Source organism: Centrocercus urophasianus, unplaced genomic scaffold (genome assembly GCF_019232065.1).
Source record: "Centrocercus urophasianus isolate 14NV4802_14NV808 unplaced genomic scaffold, USGS_Curo_1.0 seq_24, whole genome shotgun sequence".
NCBI lineage: Eukaryota > Metazoa > Chordata > Aves > Galliformes > Phasianidae > Centrocercus > Centrocercus urophasianus.
The window spans coordinates 8580659-8598162 of record NW_024884800.1 but is presented as its reverse complement, the minus strand read 5'-3'; the positions used below and the strand labels follow the sequence as shown (position 1 = coordinate 8598162).

Here is a 17504-nt window from a genome sequence, read left to right as displayed (position 1 = left end):
CGAAGAACGGGAGAGCGCGCCGGCTCCCAACGCCTCAGCCGCCGTGGAGCCCCGCCCCGCGCGGGAGGAGCCCGCGGCCGAGCGCTCGGCCCTTCCCGCTCGCCGTACGCGGCTGCGAGGCTGTCGCTAAGATGGCGGCCAAGGTGAGTGCCGCCCGGCGCGGGGGAGGGCGGCGCTGCGGTGGCTCCGCAGGTGCGGACGCCCGTTTCCGCTCTGACGGAGGCCCGAAGGAAGCCTGCGGTGCCTCCCGCGGCCCCTCCGTCCCTCGGGGCTCTGCGGAACACTGCTTCCCGCCGGCTCTGTGCGGCCTCCGCTGCTCGGCTCCCGTCACAGCCCTGCGGAGCGGCGGGAGCCCGCGCTGCCTACGCGCGCTGGAGGCACCGGGTCGGGCGAAGCCGGGGTCGGCCCAAGGGGCTGTGAGGGCATGAGGCCGCCGTGTTGAACGTCCCGCGGCCGTCCCTCGGCGGGCTGTCCGGTGCCGAGCTCGTGTCGGCTGCGCGGCCGCACTGCCCCAGGACAGACGGGAGCTGAGGGCTGCGCTCCCCGCGCCGCGCGTCTCGGCCGCTGCCTGGCGCTGAGGGGAAGCGGCGGGAAGCGGAGCCCTCAGCGCCGCGCGGCACTGCTGCGGGACTTGTGCCGAAAGGAGCTGCTTCCACAGCGCTTAAGTTCTGCACTGGAAGGGAAAATAGTTTGTTTCTGGTTATTCTCCATCTACCAACAGCTGTCTGAAACGCCTTATGCGAGATATGGGATGTCATCGCGATACTTGCTAGGTAGGAGGGTGGCGAAGTGCAGTGCAGCATTGAAACACGGGTGTTAAAGGCATGCAGTAACAAACGGGCTCACGAGTATCTGAAATAATTACGAACGACAGTGTCAGGTTTCCCACTCTTCAGTCAATTGGCAAGTAGGTTGCTTACATGTGAATCCTTTTATTTACTTTTGCAAAGCAGCATCGGGGCTGTTGCTTTGGGTTGTGCTGAGAAAGGAAATGATGGGGCTTCGTGGCATAACCAGGTGGAGCTCAGGGCATAGATCTGAATGGCTGTGTGCTGTACTGCAACACTGCACCTGTTACTCATTTAATAAAAGCTCTACACTGAAACGCACAGTTTCAGTGCAGACACACAGCAGCTGCTAAAATTTTAGCCTCATTTTAATCTGCCAAGTGGATTCTGGTAAGGCATGCACAGCATACACGCGCCTCAGGTCTTTGTATACAGCCCGCTTTTTTGATGTTGTCTTTGTGTTCTGAAGTCTGTGCCTGCTTTGAATCTGTGGAGTTCCTGCGGGAAACAATACTTACATCTTGGAGAATAAATAGAAAATATGGTTTTATTAGGCACCAAAGTGCTTTTTATGTCTGTGAACAAAAACAGCCAGTAATTATTGTGTTAGTGACATAGTAGTGGTATTAGAGGAAATATTTTGACTACTGCTGTTGAAGTTTCTCTTTTCCTCTTTGTTCCTCTCCTATCCCGGGGTGTATAACTTCTGGTATCTGTAATTCCAGCAGTGTATATTTATATGGAATTCATTTCTGGACTTGTGGCTCTTCTGTCTGCTCGTTTTTAGATGTGTTGCCATTAGGGACTAAATGATTTTCTTTTTTTGTTTTCCTATGGCTTAGGTCAGAGCTTTAACTCAGTTAAAAGCAGAACCATTATTAAAATGCAGATCAGCTGTTGAACTAAAATCTTTAATTTTTATTTTGAGGGTCAATTAAACTATTTCTTGAATTCATTAGCAAGAAAATTGTTTAGGTTTGAATCAATTATTGATATTCTGGCTTTGTTTTACTGATTTACTGTGCAATTCCCATGTATTTTACAGCCTGGGCTTTCTTGCAGAGGTTTTTTTCTCCTCACCTTTGTTATGATAGCATTCTGTCATTGATTGGTGCTGTGTAACTTGTAGAAGATTTCATAAGTAAATTATCCTTTGAGTTAGGTAAACTGAGTGTTATTTTCCTTGTTTAATGTTCACTGTTCTTTGACAATATGTTTAATAAAACAATTTTAAGAAATTAATAATAAATTAATTAGGCAGTGTTCATTAGGCAAAGGACAAGATAAGCAAGAAGAGGGCAGACTTCAGCAGGATTTGTTGTGACAGGACAAGGGGAAATGGCCTCAAACCAAAGGAGAGGAGAGTTAGACTGAATATAAGGTAGTTTTTTACTCTAAGGGTGGTGCCCAGAGTGGTGGTGGTGCCCCATCCCTGCAGATACCATAAAGGTCAGGCTGGATGGGCTCTGGGCGCCTGGTGGAGCTGTAGGTGTCCCTGCACTGTTGGAGTGGTGGTATTCAAGGGTCCCTTTCAACTCAAGTAATTCTCTGATTCTGTAGTGGCTCGGTGCAGTGAAGCCTATTGAATGTAGCTGAGGTGGTGCTGCTTCTTTCTCCCTGGTTCTTTGTGATTTCAGTGGAAAGAGTTAAATGTTCCTGTAATTATGCCAAGATCAGTGTCAGATAGCAGAGCCAGGATTTGAAACATTCATGTGTTTGTCTTCAGGCATCCAAAAGTAAAGCAATTAGTGTCAGTCAGGAATTGGAGTACGTTGTAGCTTTTGTTGTTACATTTACCATAAATAAACTTTGTTGTGACTCTCTAAAACAATCAAATTTAAGTGAACAATGTAACTTTTTGATGCTTTCTCACTTTAGAATTTCCTGCTGGCATCTACTGAAAATTGGAGTGTTGCTTTGGTAGTATCTTGTTCTGAAGTAGGCTATTTGGATTACAGTACCTCTTAAACAGTTTTCTTTAATAATTGATATAAAGCACAGCCTTTTCCTTGGGGATGGGTGTACCTCTGTAAATCTGCTGGAGTTCGTACTGTGTTTGGCTCTGAGCACCATTATCACAAAGACTGTCTATGTATTAATTGGATCATACTTTGCTGCTAAAAGGGAGGCATTTGGGGCACCAGGGGTGTGAGGCAAGAAGCACATGCTGGTTGGCGTGGTGTGTCCCCAGGAGTGGTGTTGCCAGCTGAGATTTGCTAGCTTAGCTGTGGAGCCGTGGCTTTGGGCAGTGAGAATTTGGGATGTTTCTGGCAGAAGTAGAAACTGTGATGGGATTCTGTTTCTCCGGGCAAACTGAAATCTGCCCTGCATGTTTTCATACTGTTTCTATGTTGCAACAAAAGCGTGAAATAAATAGGAACTGCTGGCAGGCTGTTTGCTCCTTCTTCCATAGCAGTCCTGTGCTGCCTTCCATTTGGCTTTGAGTGTGTGATCTGAAAGCACTGCTGTGATGTCATGCCATTTGCTTTGGGAACGATGGAGGTTTGTTGTGTTCGGTGGCTCAGTACACAAGCTGTGGATTTTGGGTGAACCCAAACTCAGGGCTGTGATTCCACTTCTGGTGCTCGTTTTGTGGAACCGTGCACTTGGTTTCATAATTGCACATAAATGCTGTGGAGTTAATCCTGCTCCTTTGGCAAGATATTTCCAATGGAAAGTGAAGAATAACAATGAGGAATTCCTGAAATCAAGGTGTGTTGTTTTTTCTCTCTTGGATTTCAGTTTTTCTGCCACTTCCACCGCCATCTCCATGCAGATCCCAGAAGTGCTTTTCATACTTGTTTTCACAGTTTTGCATTTTAAGGAATGCTTCAGGTGAAGAGCAGAAAACTTGCTGCTGACATGAAAGCAACTGTAACTGATGGAAGGTGCAGATGCTTCAGTGTGTCGGGGCTGGTGGTCAATGCACCGTGTGCCTGGGGCACCTCCTATTGGTGTCTTAAGGCAGTGAGGTAAAAAGCAGCTTCCCATGAAGTGGTGTTGGAGTTCACCTCTGTGTTAAGGATTTTTCTTTTTCCAAATACAATCTAAGTAGATCTGGAGCTGTTATGACCAAACTTTGTGACTTGCATTGTAATTGACAGGGTTAGAAGAGTTAAGCAGGTGGGGTTCTTCATTCTGGTCTTGTTGCTTATTGTTGACACACAGTTTTTCTAGACAGCAGTTGAACCATTCTCTGAATTGGGAGATAGCAGATTGTTGCAAGTAAAATTGAACCTTTTCTTGCTGAAACAAAAATGTCATTCACTGACTTGGAGTAGTTAAACATTGACTAGATTAGAACTTAATTTATTGTAAGGAACGATGAAAGCATCAAAATGGCATTGAGCACAAAATCGTGGTCATCTCTTGCTTTTTCTTTGTCACTGATATTTGAGGAAGTGTTTATGTATGAAGCATTTATTGAATGTAGACTTTTTCAAAAAGATTTTTAAACTGATTTTGTTTAATCCTGTGTTTGATCAAGCACAATACAGTAGTAAAATCCTGAATGGAATGGAATAAAGTTTTATTTCTACGTTAAGACACCCTTCTTTCATCTCCCTCTCAGGTGGTGAGGCTGGCTGCTGCTTCTTCCTCCCTACCATTTGTGTGTGCAGTGTATGCAGCAACAGAAAAGGAATCAAAAAGTCAGCTGGTGAAGCCAAACCAGGTGCGATTCTTACTGTTCATCAGTATTTAAAAGAATACTAGAAAAGTCTACAAATATGATTTCTTTCTTTTGATTAACTTGTAAATAAAAGACATAACTGAGTATTATGTCATCATACAAAGTATCACCTAAGTAATTGACAACTACAGCACAAATAGAAAGGGTGTAAATGAGTGAAATTTTACCTTGTTTTCATTATTCTACTGTTACTGGAGTTAAGCCAGGTAAGATAAGAAGTTTTCTGATAAGAAGTTTTTTACTGTGCAATCTCTATCAATGAATTGCATGCATCTTCCAACTTGCCTGTCTTGTGCTTTTCATTAACAAAATACAGTGTATCACGCTCGGTAGTTCTACTTCTCAAAACATGTACAATGCTTTGTTTTCATTTGTGAAGAGTTGACCTGTAGTCACAGTTGTGTGATCAAGTTTCTAAATGTAAAAAACCACGATTTGTTACACAGACTTCCTTTGCGTAATGGGAAGGCTAAAGATCTGTGGGCTTGAGAAAAGCTGCTCAGTGTCAGTAACTGCAGGTCAATTTACAGAATGGTCTCCCTGCAGTATGGTTATACTTATGATTCCAGCTTCCAATTTACTGCTCGCCACCTCTGAAGTCAAAATACATTGAAGAACAGCCCGGTCACTTGCAGAAGCAATTCTCTTCAATAAGACAGACAACTGGCCGCTATATTGGGTGGTGTAAGGTAAGAAATATCTGCCCCTGAGATTTCCTACCATTCCTAATAGCACTAGACTAAAAGGTTAAAAAATATCCTACTTAACCCCGTTGTGGTGGGTTTTTTTTGTTTTTGTCAACTTCTTGTGTTATCACAGACCTGTAGTTTAAAATGCAAAAATGAACCGTTGTCTGGTTTTTCTCTCCTGTTCTTTTAACAGGGAACTTGTGTGTTCTCCCTGTTCCCCAATGCACATGTCAGAAAGATCAAATAGGTCCCTTTCAGTCAATACGAAAGTGGGTCAAGGCCAACTCACGCTGTCAGCTCCAGAAATATTTTTTGCTTAACTTCTGTGTTAAGAGTTATGTAGGTAACTTCCTGCCAGCATCACTGCTACATCTGGGAGTCTGAAATTCCAGGTACAGTCCTGGAAAGAGTGCTGCTTTCAAAGGACCAGAAGCAGGTCCTCTAGGGAAGGTAAACTAAGTGCAGTCGAACTGCTAAAGCAGCCTTTTACTAACTGTCCACCAGCAGTATTTTGCAACTCTGTTATCGAACGTTCTAAGCATACAAGAAAATGTGATACCTATCAACATTCTTTTTAGTCACTGGCAGCTTCTTATGCTGCTGTGTGTGACACTTTCTTGTACCTTTGTCTTAGAGATACAACAGAGTAGTTGAAAAAGACAGAAATTAGAATGTGTATTTTCTATCAGTTCTGATTCTGTTGATCTGTGAAAGTATGGCGGGTGACTACATAACTGAAACAGTGTAGTTTTAAATCTTTATCAAACTTCCATTCCATGTCCTCAGTAGTAAAGGAGGGGGAAGTTGACCAGCAGTGACCTCTGGTGGCACAAAGTTACTGTTACTGCAGGCTTTGTTTCTGTGAGGAAACTGAAGATGATATTCTGTTAATCTCCTAAAGAAGGTGAACTTGCTTGATTTGTGCAGCAGCCTGAGGACAGTGGTGCTAGTAACAGGATTAAAAAACAACTTTATAATAAGGCAAGTTGACCAATTTGAAAGGAGTCATGCAGAAGAGAGGCTGTGGATGCCCTATTTCTAGAGGTGTTCAAGGCCAGATTGAATGGGGTCCTGGGCAACCTGACCTAGTATTAAGTGGGGAGGTTGGTGGCCCTGCATATGGCAGGGGGTTGGAGATTCATGATCCTTGAGGTCCCTTCCAACCCTGGCCATTCTGTGCTTCTGTGAAAAGAATTGAACATACATCTTAATACCAATGAGTATTGCTTATCTTCAGCAGAACTGAGTACTGTGTTTGTAATCTAAATGACAAAGTTGGTTTTGCTGGGCAAGATTTTCTGGGGAAGTGGCAATATTTTGTAATGAAACTTTCTTATGTTGGGATCCAGATCTGCTGCTGCCCTACAGTTTTGATCCCAAAATGTTAATTTTGAAAAAAATTCTCATTAAATTTAAATAGTATAAATGTGTTGGGCGAAAAGGAAGTAATCTCAGCACAGCCTTTGTGGAAGTGCACTGATCTGGTGAGGCTTTCTTTTAAAATTCAGTCATATTTGTCTTATTGTATTGAGCCATACGTATCGGCCGGCTAGTTCTTACTGCAAATGTTTACTTTTGCAAAGTACTTACATTTATTTTATTTTTGTAGGATGCTTTTTTCTTTGCTAAAAATGGAATAGCGGATTCAATTCAGTTTGGTAAAGGTAAGCAACTCATGTATTTCTGATTTGAATGTTTTCTGTTCTTTTTCCTTGCAAATTCAAGAACTGCAGCAAATGGTGCTTAAACAGAAAAAGGGAGGGAGGGGACAAAAGGGGATTTAATTCACTGTATCACTGTGAAGTTCCACTTCTGTCCTTAAGGGAGAGACGTGACTATTTGAGTAGCATTTCTCACTCCTTTGATTTTAGCTTTCTGTGTTTTGTGGCCTTATGGTATGTTTTGGCAGATTCAGGATTTTGTATGGAGTGTCAAAATGTTAGATTTCATTGTGATGAGGGAAGGTGCAGGGAACATTTCTTTCACTCCTGTTGCCTTGCATTAATTCTGTAGACTGTTTGTTAAAGTTTGAGGAAGACAGTGAATCTTGAATTGGTAGCTCATAGGCAGGGCTGACTCTTACGTGTAAACGTTTGAGCTTAAAGCAGAGCAAATGCCTTCTGAGTCTTCAGACTACTTTTAATTTACTATTCATTTTTTCAGAATCATAGAATTGCAGAATTGTTGAAGCTGGAGCCTCTGTAGATTCTCTGTGGAACCCTCAGTGCAGAGCTTCTATAGATCACTCAGTCCAACCCCCTGATTAAAGCAGGACCAGAGCAAGGCCTTGAACAACGATTGAAAATTCCACAACTCCTCTTCGTTGCAAAAAAGCTTATTTGTGCACGAGTTACAAGTAGTGTTTGCACATTAGTGTTCAGTGTCAGAAATTGCAAATAAGAGTTATTTTCTACAGAAACATTGTGTTGGGAAATTCAAAAATATGTATATAATCTATGTTAACTAATAGTACTGTCAAAACTGAAACCTATGCTTTCGTTTTTGGTTGTTGATAAAACATAAAAATGGGTTCTAGGAAGAAAAGTCACTGACTTTATTGCTATGCTTTGAGGACTGGGATTCTCTCCCCAGTTAACACAGATGTTAGAGTGTGCACCTGGAAAACAAAAAAAACTTCTTCATTCATTAACAAAAATTCCGTCCTTATACTGTTTTCAGTTTTGGATACTTAGAGTTTTGCTTTCATTATTATTTCGTAAGTGAGAAACAAAGATAGACATTAATATTCACTTGCTTTGCTTCTTTGACATTTCTTTTTTAATTCTAAGATGCTTATGTTTACCTGAAGAATCCACCACCAGAATTTCTTCCCAGAGCTGGCATAATTACAATATCAGGCCTAGCTGGTGCAGTGCTGGCAAGAAAAGGTAGGGCTTCTATGCTGATTTCCATCATTGGTGTATTGTGCATGTTGAATGTAGTAGTTTTAATGGTCCAAAGACTTTTCTGAAATAGAGAAAATGAACAACTAGCAGTCAAAGAAAATCCTTCCTGATAAATCAAGAGGGCGTTATTAAATACTTACTTTAGATGTTGGCTAAAGTAATAATGGAGAATGAAGTAGCCCTTAAGATTTGTCTAACAGGTACAGGGGAATGGACGTCAGAAGGTGTGATTTGGGCAACTCTAGAGTCAAAAGGGTAATTGTAGAGATATGGTCTTCTTTCTTTTCAAGATAAACATTAAAAGTATCATCCTTAACCTGTTAGAAAGCACTGTTCAGAAGATGTTTATCTATAATACCCGAGTGCACCTGTTATCTAAATATTTTGTAAACCAAATGGATTCATCAAAATTCTGACATTGGTAGATTTCTTACTGTATCCCTGTTACTTACAGACATTTAAAAACGTTTTTTTTTTATTATTATTAGAAATAAATTGGGCTTGAGAATCTGTTAGCTTCTTGTCAGCAAAGGGGAACTTCAGTCTGGCTCAGCCATTCTCTCTTGAGGAAAGAGGCCCCTGGCTGCTTCACATTCTGCACTCTGTCTTTGAGAGCATGCATGCAGCTTCTGAAAAGCCCCAGCAGCTCCTAACTGAATTCTTCTCTTTTTTTACAATATTGGCAAATCTGCTTTGGGATTCTTTCTTGTGTGGGAAACTCAGCTTGGACAATATCAGTATCTCTTGCTAACCTGGCCATTTACTGAACTGTAGTAAAGTTCTGTATTCTCTCTTCAGCATGGTGGGTATAAACTGGATGCAAACAATTGTTAGAGGTTAAATGATTGTGTTTAATTAATACAACCACTTAAGACACTAATGTAACATAAAGCTAATTATATGAAATGTTTTGCTTTGTACAGATTCTAGATTTAAGAAAATTGCTTATCCCTTGGGACTTACTACTTTAGGAATTTCAGTTTGTTACCCAGCTCAGGCAGTAGTAATTGCTAAGGTAAGTTTGTGTTTTAATATTGAATTAACACTGAATTTAGTCACAGCAGTCCAGTTTCATTTGATTTAAATGTGGTGGGACTGGGAGTTGGAATTCAAATGCATCTTCATTAAAACACAGTGTATCACAGCTGTTAATTGCATAACTATCAGAAGTGACTGAATTAAAAAATGCAGTTGGATAGCTTCTCAATTTTAGTCCTCGTTTCTCAAATGAATGAACATGTTTTTGTCTCACTGAAATAAAATCAAATAAAAAATAAATACAAAGTGGCTGAATTTGGCAGATATGCAATTTGAGATACGACTGCACCTTTTATAAGATTCCTTGCTTTCAAATTACTGTCATCTTGCAATTGCCTACCTGATTAATGTCTTCATTGCTTACATAGAAAAGCAGTACCATACTTCATATTTTGCATGCAAGAATTATTTGCTTACAGTACTTTTCTGTACAAAGACTGAATTGAGAACATCAGCGCATCTCTTCCTTCTCTATAGCTCCCATAGAATTCTTCTTGGTTCCTTGACAGTCTTTGTGTTTGTAGTTTAAAAACTGTGCTTCTATACGAAATGAATGAGGTAGGAAAATGTTCTGGTAGTTGCATTTTGCTCTTGAATTAATCTGAATCTCTGATTTTTTCTATTGTGATGAATCAATTGTTATATCTACTTATTTTAATGAGGTGTTTGCTCTTATACGCTTCTGGAGTATTTAGGAAGACACAGTAAAGACTTAATTCTGTAGTTAAAATCAGCCTTTTATGACTAAGCTGAGCAGAAGTATTTGTTTTCATATATACAGGTTGTTGAGGGTTGCAGTTCCTCAGGAGGCTGTGGGGAATTTCCTTGGCTCATTAGAGTGGGACTTAAATGTCAGGGTTGGAATAAACAGAAATGAATAGAAATTCTGCAGTGGAGTCTAAATCCTTGTTTCCTGTTTACTTGTGTCAACTTCTGCAGCTTTTCTGTAGTTGCAGCTATGAAATATTCTGTGTCTACAGAGCACTTGTAAAGTTTCTCCATGGTTACTGCAGCATTATAAAATTACTTTTCTAAAATTTGAAAGACTGAAGGATTCAGACCTGTAAAGCACAACTCCGCTCACTTTCGTGGACTGGGTCATCTTCTGGTGTTGCTGGATTTTTTTCTTCATTCTTTTGTATTACTGTCTTTGATCATTTGCAGAATAGTGAGGCAGGCCTGGATTCTTTCATATTTGTTGTTCTGGTCAATTGTGCTGATGTTTACAAACCACTGTTCTTTGAGTATGTTTTGATTTTGTTTTGGATAGATGGGTGTGGATAGCATATGAAAGCTACCTGAGGATTTGTAAACATTATTTAGGACCTGCTTGGTGAAAATAAATATTTGTTAGATTTCGAGAAGCAGATGGTTAAAATATGTCCTATTCTGCATGGGTGTTGAGCATGTTCTTGTAAATTGTGTTGCATTTGAATGGTCAGTATCTGTTGTTGTTTTTTTAAAGCTTTTTAAAAATGGCGTTTATTTTTTTAATAGGTAACAGGGAAAAAGGTAATTTCTGCAAGCCATCAAGCCTATGAGGCTGCACGATCTCTATGGGCAAAGAAGGAAGATCCCTCCAAGGTAGGCTTTCTGAAGTAATGACTGCAGATTGTAAATTTGGAGGAAGAAGAGAGTGAGTGAGAAGGTCAAGTACCATCCTGCTGATACTGTTTAAGATTACTGTTTTAAGGGAAGTACAAAAACTCTCTGATATTTTTGTAATTTAAATGTCTAATTAATGTATTATTTATTGCACCTTTCAGAGCAGTAGAAATTCAGATCCTCTGTGTGCTCCCACAGTGTTTAAGATGCAAGAGAAGACTGAGCTTCTCTTAAAGCTCATTTTTGAGCTTAACAAAAAAGAATCACTGTAGGTGTGACTAACGTGTTTAGTTATACATATAAACCCTTCCCTTCCTTCATATATTTATATGAATGAAGGGAATTCCATAACCATTTCAGGTAGTCTGTTTACATAACCCTGTGATTTAAATAGCATTTATCTCAGATTAAGCTGATTTTTTTTTTTTTTTTTTTTCCAAGTCCTGTCCTTGGTCAACCATAGTGGGGGAAAAAAAGATCATTAACTTCCTTATATTGACCTTTTATGTCATTAAGCTGACAGAGATACAAGAATTGATGTGGTAAAGACAGTTCTTGTTAGCTTAATTTTTTTTCCACTTAGTGAAGTCTGTAACCAAAGCAACGTATTACATATTCCTTTCCATTACTAGAGAGACATCATGATTTATCTTTCTCTCTTCTGTTAGCTAAGAATACAGTAGAATCGTTAAGGTTGGAAAAGACATCTAAGACCATCTAGTCTAACAGTAGTAAGTAGTCTAGTATTAAGTGTTTTGTAAGATCTACATATTGCTTTCTATCTTTTTTGTCTTTGTAAAGGCTGTAGAGGGCAATGACTTCTTTGTGAAGAAGTTGGAGTGTCTCAGGTTAAAACAGAGCATCAGATTTGAATATACTCATGAAAAAATGATCTTGCTTAAATGTGAACTGCGAGTTAGAGTATCACAGCTGTGAGGCTTTTTATTGGAGTTATCTTTTTTATAGGTGCACCCAGTGCATGCAGTCAACTGGCGTTACCTACTGAATGTTGTTGCATGATGTCATTGCATTATGTCATACCTGAGAGTAATTTTATAAAATACAAGCTTTGAGATAATCTTAGTTTGCATTAATGTTTGTTCACAGCTGCAGCAAGAGTCAAAATCGGTTTCAAAAGAAGATAAGAAAAATAAAGAAATATCTAATATACAGTTTGAATCAGCTATTGAATCACAATCGCCTAACAGAACAGAATCTTCTCCTATAGAGTCTTGGAGTACAAAAGATCCACTGCCTTCATCAGGTGAATGAAAAATTCCAGATGTAATCTCAGGTCCAATATATGACGTTAATGTATGTTCTGAATTACTTGGATAGAATTTGTACTTATTCTTGCTTTTAAATAGAACAGACTGTCATAGCATACTATCCTGTATTCTGAATGTATTGATGGCAGTTTTGTTTAACGACTACAGGAATATCTTTTAATTTTCTCACTGTGCACCCTGTCACAGTTTCAAAATTATTATATATCTTTGATTTTCCATCAGTAATGTTTTCTTTATCTCCATGTGGTGTGGATCATAATATTTCTCCAATAATTTTCTCTAATATTTCTTCCAGGAACAGCGAGGACAACAAAGTTTAAAGCTGACCCAAAACTTATGGACCATGGTCAATCCAGCCCAGAAGATGTGGATATGTACAGTACAAGAAGCTAAGACATCTGATTATAAATCTTTGCAAAGTATTACAGATAAGGGGGAGGGGAAGGAATAAGACTTGTGATTCATACTGTGTGAGGTATAACTTAATCAGGTATTTTCTTATATTCCAAACTGTATTACTGTCTTATACGATGCTGTTCAATGAATATTTGTTTCTCACTACTTACAAACAGTGAGAATTTGCTCATATTCAGTGTCATTACTGTGACACTGAGAAAATGGGATTTGTGTGTGTCTTCTTGTCTTCTCACAATGAAGTTTCTCTGTGCCAAACTTGTTACTAAATGTCATTTCACAAAAGGTATTTGAAAAGGTGAACATCTCTATATTTCAGCCCAAATGTTCACTGATAGAAAAAGAGGAATGTCATGGATAGGGCTAGAGAGGCTTCTTTGCTTTTCACTTGAAGCTCTAGAACAAAGAGCAACTCTTACTGGTCTGAGTGCCTTTAATTGATTACTTTATCATATGTGTAGCGTTATCTCTAATGCTTACATAAACAAATCATTTTTCATTGCAGAGTCATTTGTTGTTGTTTGCCTCTTTCACAAATGTGAATGGAAACTGAACTTCTTGTACATTCTTGTTTTGTATTTAAATGTCACTTATGTTAGGAAACAACTGATCTTTAAAATATCCATGATAGACTATGCATTAGTTTTTACATACTTCTGGTAACTTGAACTGTATGCAAATTGCTGAATTCATGAAGCTGATACTGTTTGATTTATTTAGAGTGAATAAGCAATGTTTAGGAAAAAGCTTGAAGGTTTAAAGTAAGAAATGCATAGATGGTTGAAAGTGCTGCTAAATATCTAAAAATGCCAAAGTAATAAACAGAACAAAAAGTGGGAATACCGCCATGCAAACAGATAGTTTGATTTGATGTCTTACAGCAGAAAAGAAACACTATTTCACATGAATGTATTTTCAGCAGTGGGATATGAAGGGATATTTGCCCCCCTTCTACTTAAGAATAGATTTCACTACCTGATTTCGTCTTATGAGGCTCCCACTTCAAAGTCAGATGACCTTAGCACAGGCAGGCAGTATTCCTGGCGTCACTGTAGGGCTAACAGAACTAGTAAGGAGATAATGCACAGTGGTGCATGCTCAAAGCATAAATGCTGAACGAACAAATGCACCAAGTCAGGCTTTTGTGTTGGTTCAGAAACAGACGTATTGGTATTCTGTAATACGGATTTCAGGTGAAGAGTTTGGCCTGGATGGAGTCCAGTACAAAGTAAAGTCAGTAAATAAAAGAAGTTTAAAGAAAAGTAACTCTATTAATTAAACTTGTTTGGGAATTAGATACGTGAATTAGAATTTCATGTATTTTTTTTCTTTAATCACATAATAAGGCCCACGAAACTGTGAGAATTCAGGCAGAAATCAGAGGATATTAAGTCAGTCTTTACGGAGCTCCTGGGCACAGAGCCTAACAATGTTCTGCTAAAGAGAGAACAGTAGAAAAGTTAGATGGTTGGGCTTCCTATGCCATTTTCAGGGAAATGTGAAGATGCGAAGCAGGAAGTGAAACTAATTAAAGGAAGATTATTTTCAAGTGCTAGATGGGATGGTGGGAGTTATCTGCCTTCCTATCTGGTCAGTTAGTCAGCTTCTGGATTAAAAAATGAAGGCAAAACCATTTGCTCTACACCTGGATTCTATTTAACTTAGGTCCTTTGAGTGAAGCACTACTACAAGTCAACAAGAAAGGTAAGATGATACAGGTTTGCATGGTTTACTGTGGTGACATTTTTCAGGACAAAGTATAAAGAAACTATGTATTAATCTCATGGGAATGGGGTAGGAAGATTCATTAGGGAGATGCCAAGGAACCAGCATGTGTGCCCTTACCAGGCAAGAGCAGGCCTTAAGAGTCTGTCATCTACCAGAATGCGAAAAGCTGCTCCAGTCCTTTGAATAATTTCAGGACATTAATACTCCTTGTGATAGAGACAAGTCTGGAGAAGGTTTGCTGGAGTTCTTAATGATTAAGCTGAGAAGACTTGGATCCTTTGTCCAAATGGTTTGTGTTATAAGCCCTGACTTCAGAAGAAATTCATGTTGTAAAAGGACATGATGCACAAAACTGTACTTGTACTGTAGTACAGTCTGTAATTACTTCTCAGGACAAAATTGTGATAGAACTGTGCTTCACAATTAAATTGTTGCTCTGAAGCCTTCATGCGTTTTCTGGGACATAACTTAAAATTATTGCTTTTACTCACTTTAATGAATAGACAGTGTGAGAATATAGTTCTGGAATTCTTAAGAGCGGTATTGCTGTTACCTCATCTTGGTGGAAGGGAGGAGCTAGGCGGCACGTGAGTGTGCGAAGCATTTGTTCCACCTCAGGATTTGTTCTGCTACTGTCACTTTTTAGTTCAGTTTCTTTGTCACTTGGGATTTCCCTGTTGTTACACATTCTCCTCCACGTGAGACAGGGATTTTGTTTGTTTTCTATCAAGAGTTTTTGTTTAGTATCCCCACCGTCAAAGGCTTGCAACTAAAATCAGAGGCCTGGATTTCTGCACTGAGACAGATACAGCCTAAGGATCTCAAGGAAAACAAAACAGGGCAAAAAATGTATGAAAAGCTTTGCTTCCTTGCTGGATGCACTTTCTGCTTTCAGGAAGACTACAGCCAGTCTCTCAAGAAGTGTTTCTATATCCAGGAGAATAGATGTTAATAGCATAATAGTTCTTTACTCACATGTACTTCTGATGGAGTCAGTCTTGTCCACCCATGTCAGACACTTGAGAGGTTAAAAAAATAATTCAAAGAAATTTGGAATATATTTGCTAACAGGAAGGCAACCCAGATCAGATTACTAGTTTGGTTTTGTAAAAATCTTGAAATGGTGGCTGAGTCTTCATTACTCAGATTGTATTCTTGAAAGTGTTTCCTGTTCAGATTTAAAATGATGATGTCCCTCTTCAGTTGAGAGATCTGAAGCTCCACATTTTATATGGCATGTTCAAGATAAGTAGAAGGAATTTTAGACATGTCTCTTTATGACAAAGGACCTGTGCAATGGCTTTAAAGATGTAACTTCGTGTGTACCTTATGATACACTTGTGAGTCCTATTTTTAAGTCTGTACACTTTACAGTCTTGGTAATGTGTTCAGATCCAGTATGCAAACCTTCTGAATAAAGAGAAGTCAACCTAGGCACACCTGGTATTGCAGGACATGGTTTGATTAAATTTTAGTGGAAAGCTTTTACATATTTCAGAGGCGTTCCATAGTCACATAAACTTACAGCTTATCCTAAAAGTCCAGTTGACTTCATAACCACAACAGAAGTAAGAAAGTAGACTGTAATTTTTTATGGTGTATGTTTTGTATTTTTGGAAAATCCAATGTCTTTTAAAGAACTGGATCACGTGGCAATATTTTATAATATACACATTTTTAAATTACTGCATGTTTTTTTATTTATAATTGATTGTATTGCTTATATAGAGATTTGGCATTTGCTGATGCTATCATTTTTATTTACCTGAAACAGATTGTGATGCTTTATTTTGTGATGATATTGTGAAACATCTGAAAATAAAGGGTGATAAGATGCTTTTCAACATTAATTCCTGTATATTTCCTCAACTGTAGGGCCAATTGACTGTTCCTTTTCCTTAAAATACATCTTAAAAGTTAATTGGTAAACATGACTAGGTCACATGTTTCACTAATGTCAGGGAGGAGAGAAAAGCCCTCTCTTGTGAAGTGCTGGAACAGCATTCGTGGTAGAAGTCATCAGTACATATCCATACAGTGCCAACACGTAATACATGTTTAAACTTAGTTTTCAGTTGTTTATATGTGTTGAATAATGAAAAGTGCTTCCATCTTCTTTTCTTGGATAATTTCAAGAATGCTGAAGCTAAGGAATGAGGAAGAAAAGGCTTTTACCCACATTGGATGAATGGCACGTTCTGTTTAAAGACTGGGACGTAGAAAATATATTTACTTCTGTATGACTCCACGATAATCTTCCAGGTAAAGTAATTTCTCAATCTTTATGTCAATAAATAATGTTATGTATGGTGTGAACTACAGTATGGTTGCCTGAACAAAAAAATTCCTTGTGCAAACAAGGGATGTGCCCATTTTAAATGTGATATTGTCATTATGATTCTTGAATAACTTGGTAGACATTGTAAAGATTGTTTTAATACATCAGTATAGCTGTCTTGTAGTGACAATTGTGAGTATTCCGCAGAGTCATTACAATACAAAAATATGTTTCTTAAACTAAAAAACAATGTGGTATTACAGCACCTACTCTTCTGAAAAGGAGAAGTAATATGCACTAGATTGTGCATAATTTTTCTTTTTAAATTGCAAGGTTTTGGTGAAGAAAAGCTTAGGTAAGTTGCTTGTAGTAAGCTGTAGTCAAGAAATCATAACCATTTGAGAAGTATCATACTTATTATTTGTGTACCCACAGTACTGATGAGTTCTTCCAGTAGACCAGAGCAAACGTAGAGACCAGTCTGAAGTGCTGAGCAGAAGGAAATCTAAAAATTGGCAAATCCTGAAGCAACTGAAAGAAGTTCTAGGTGTTTCCCTTGATGTGATCAGACAATAGGTCTAAACTGAGGCTACCATGTTTTTAACTGCTGCTAACTTTCATAAGCCTCATTTGTAGCAGATTACAGCAATGAGCAGTTGACCTGCTTTGATCTGTAATGTAAAGTCAGTAACTTTCATGGAGTCACAGAGTTGCACAACTTGGAAGGGACCTCCAGAGACATTGAATGTAACACTCCTGCTAAAGCAGCTTCCCTACAGCAGATTGCACAGGTCAGCGTCCAGGCAAGGAGGCTGCACAGCCTTGTAGAATTAGTCTAGATGTCATTGATATGTAGACTGTAGCTGTAAAATGCATAATTTGATTTTTCAGTGTTCCAGAAACTTGGGCAGTAAGAGGAAAAAAAATTAGTATACTGTGAAATGAAGAGCTTAAAGCAGTTTTGGTCTTTGTGGCAGAAACTCAATCCATTGTTTAGTTCTTACGCAAGTAGGCACTAAAAAGAAAAACCTACTGATGGCCTCTCTGACCCTTCTGTGAAGACTTGTCCAAACCTGTT

At 39.0% G+C, this 17504-nt stretch overlaps 1 protein-coding gene across 2 annotated transcripts; it reads left to right on the top strand.

The window, feature by feature from the left end:
• Positions 1-70: 70 nt before the first annotated feature.
• APOOL (apolipoprotein O like) lies at positions 71-15998 on the top strand. Of its 2 annotated transcripts, XR_006169973.1 has the most exons (10): positions 71-143; positions 4360-4461; positions 5049-5168; positions 6778-6832; positions 7958-8056; positions 8998-9089; positions 10610-10696; positions 11825-11981; positions 12302-12481; positions 14086-15998. XR_006169973.1 is itself a non-coding variant. In XM_042824859.1 (9 exons), exons 1-9 carry the CDS (start codon positions 132-134, stop codon positions 12397-12399), a joined length of 822 nt encoding a protein of 273 aa, XP_042680793.1. In that variant the 5' UTR covers positions 71-131; the 3' UTR covers positions 12400-15998. The 2 variants fall into 2 exon arrangements, 1 of the variants encoding a protein (XP_042680793.1); XM_042824859.1 differs by having other exon boundaries at positions 12302-15998.
• The last annotated feature ends 1506 nt before the right edge of the window (positions 15999-17504 follow it).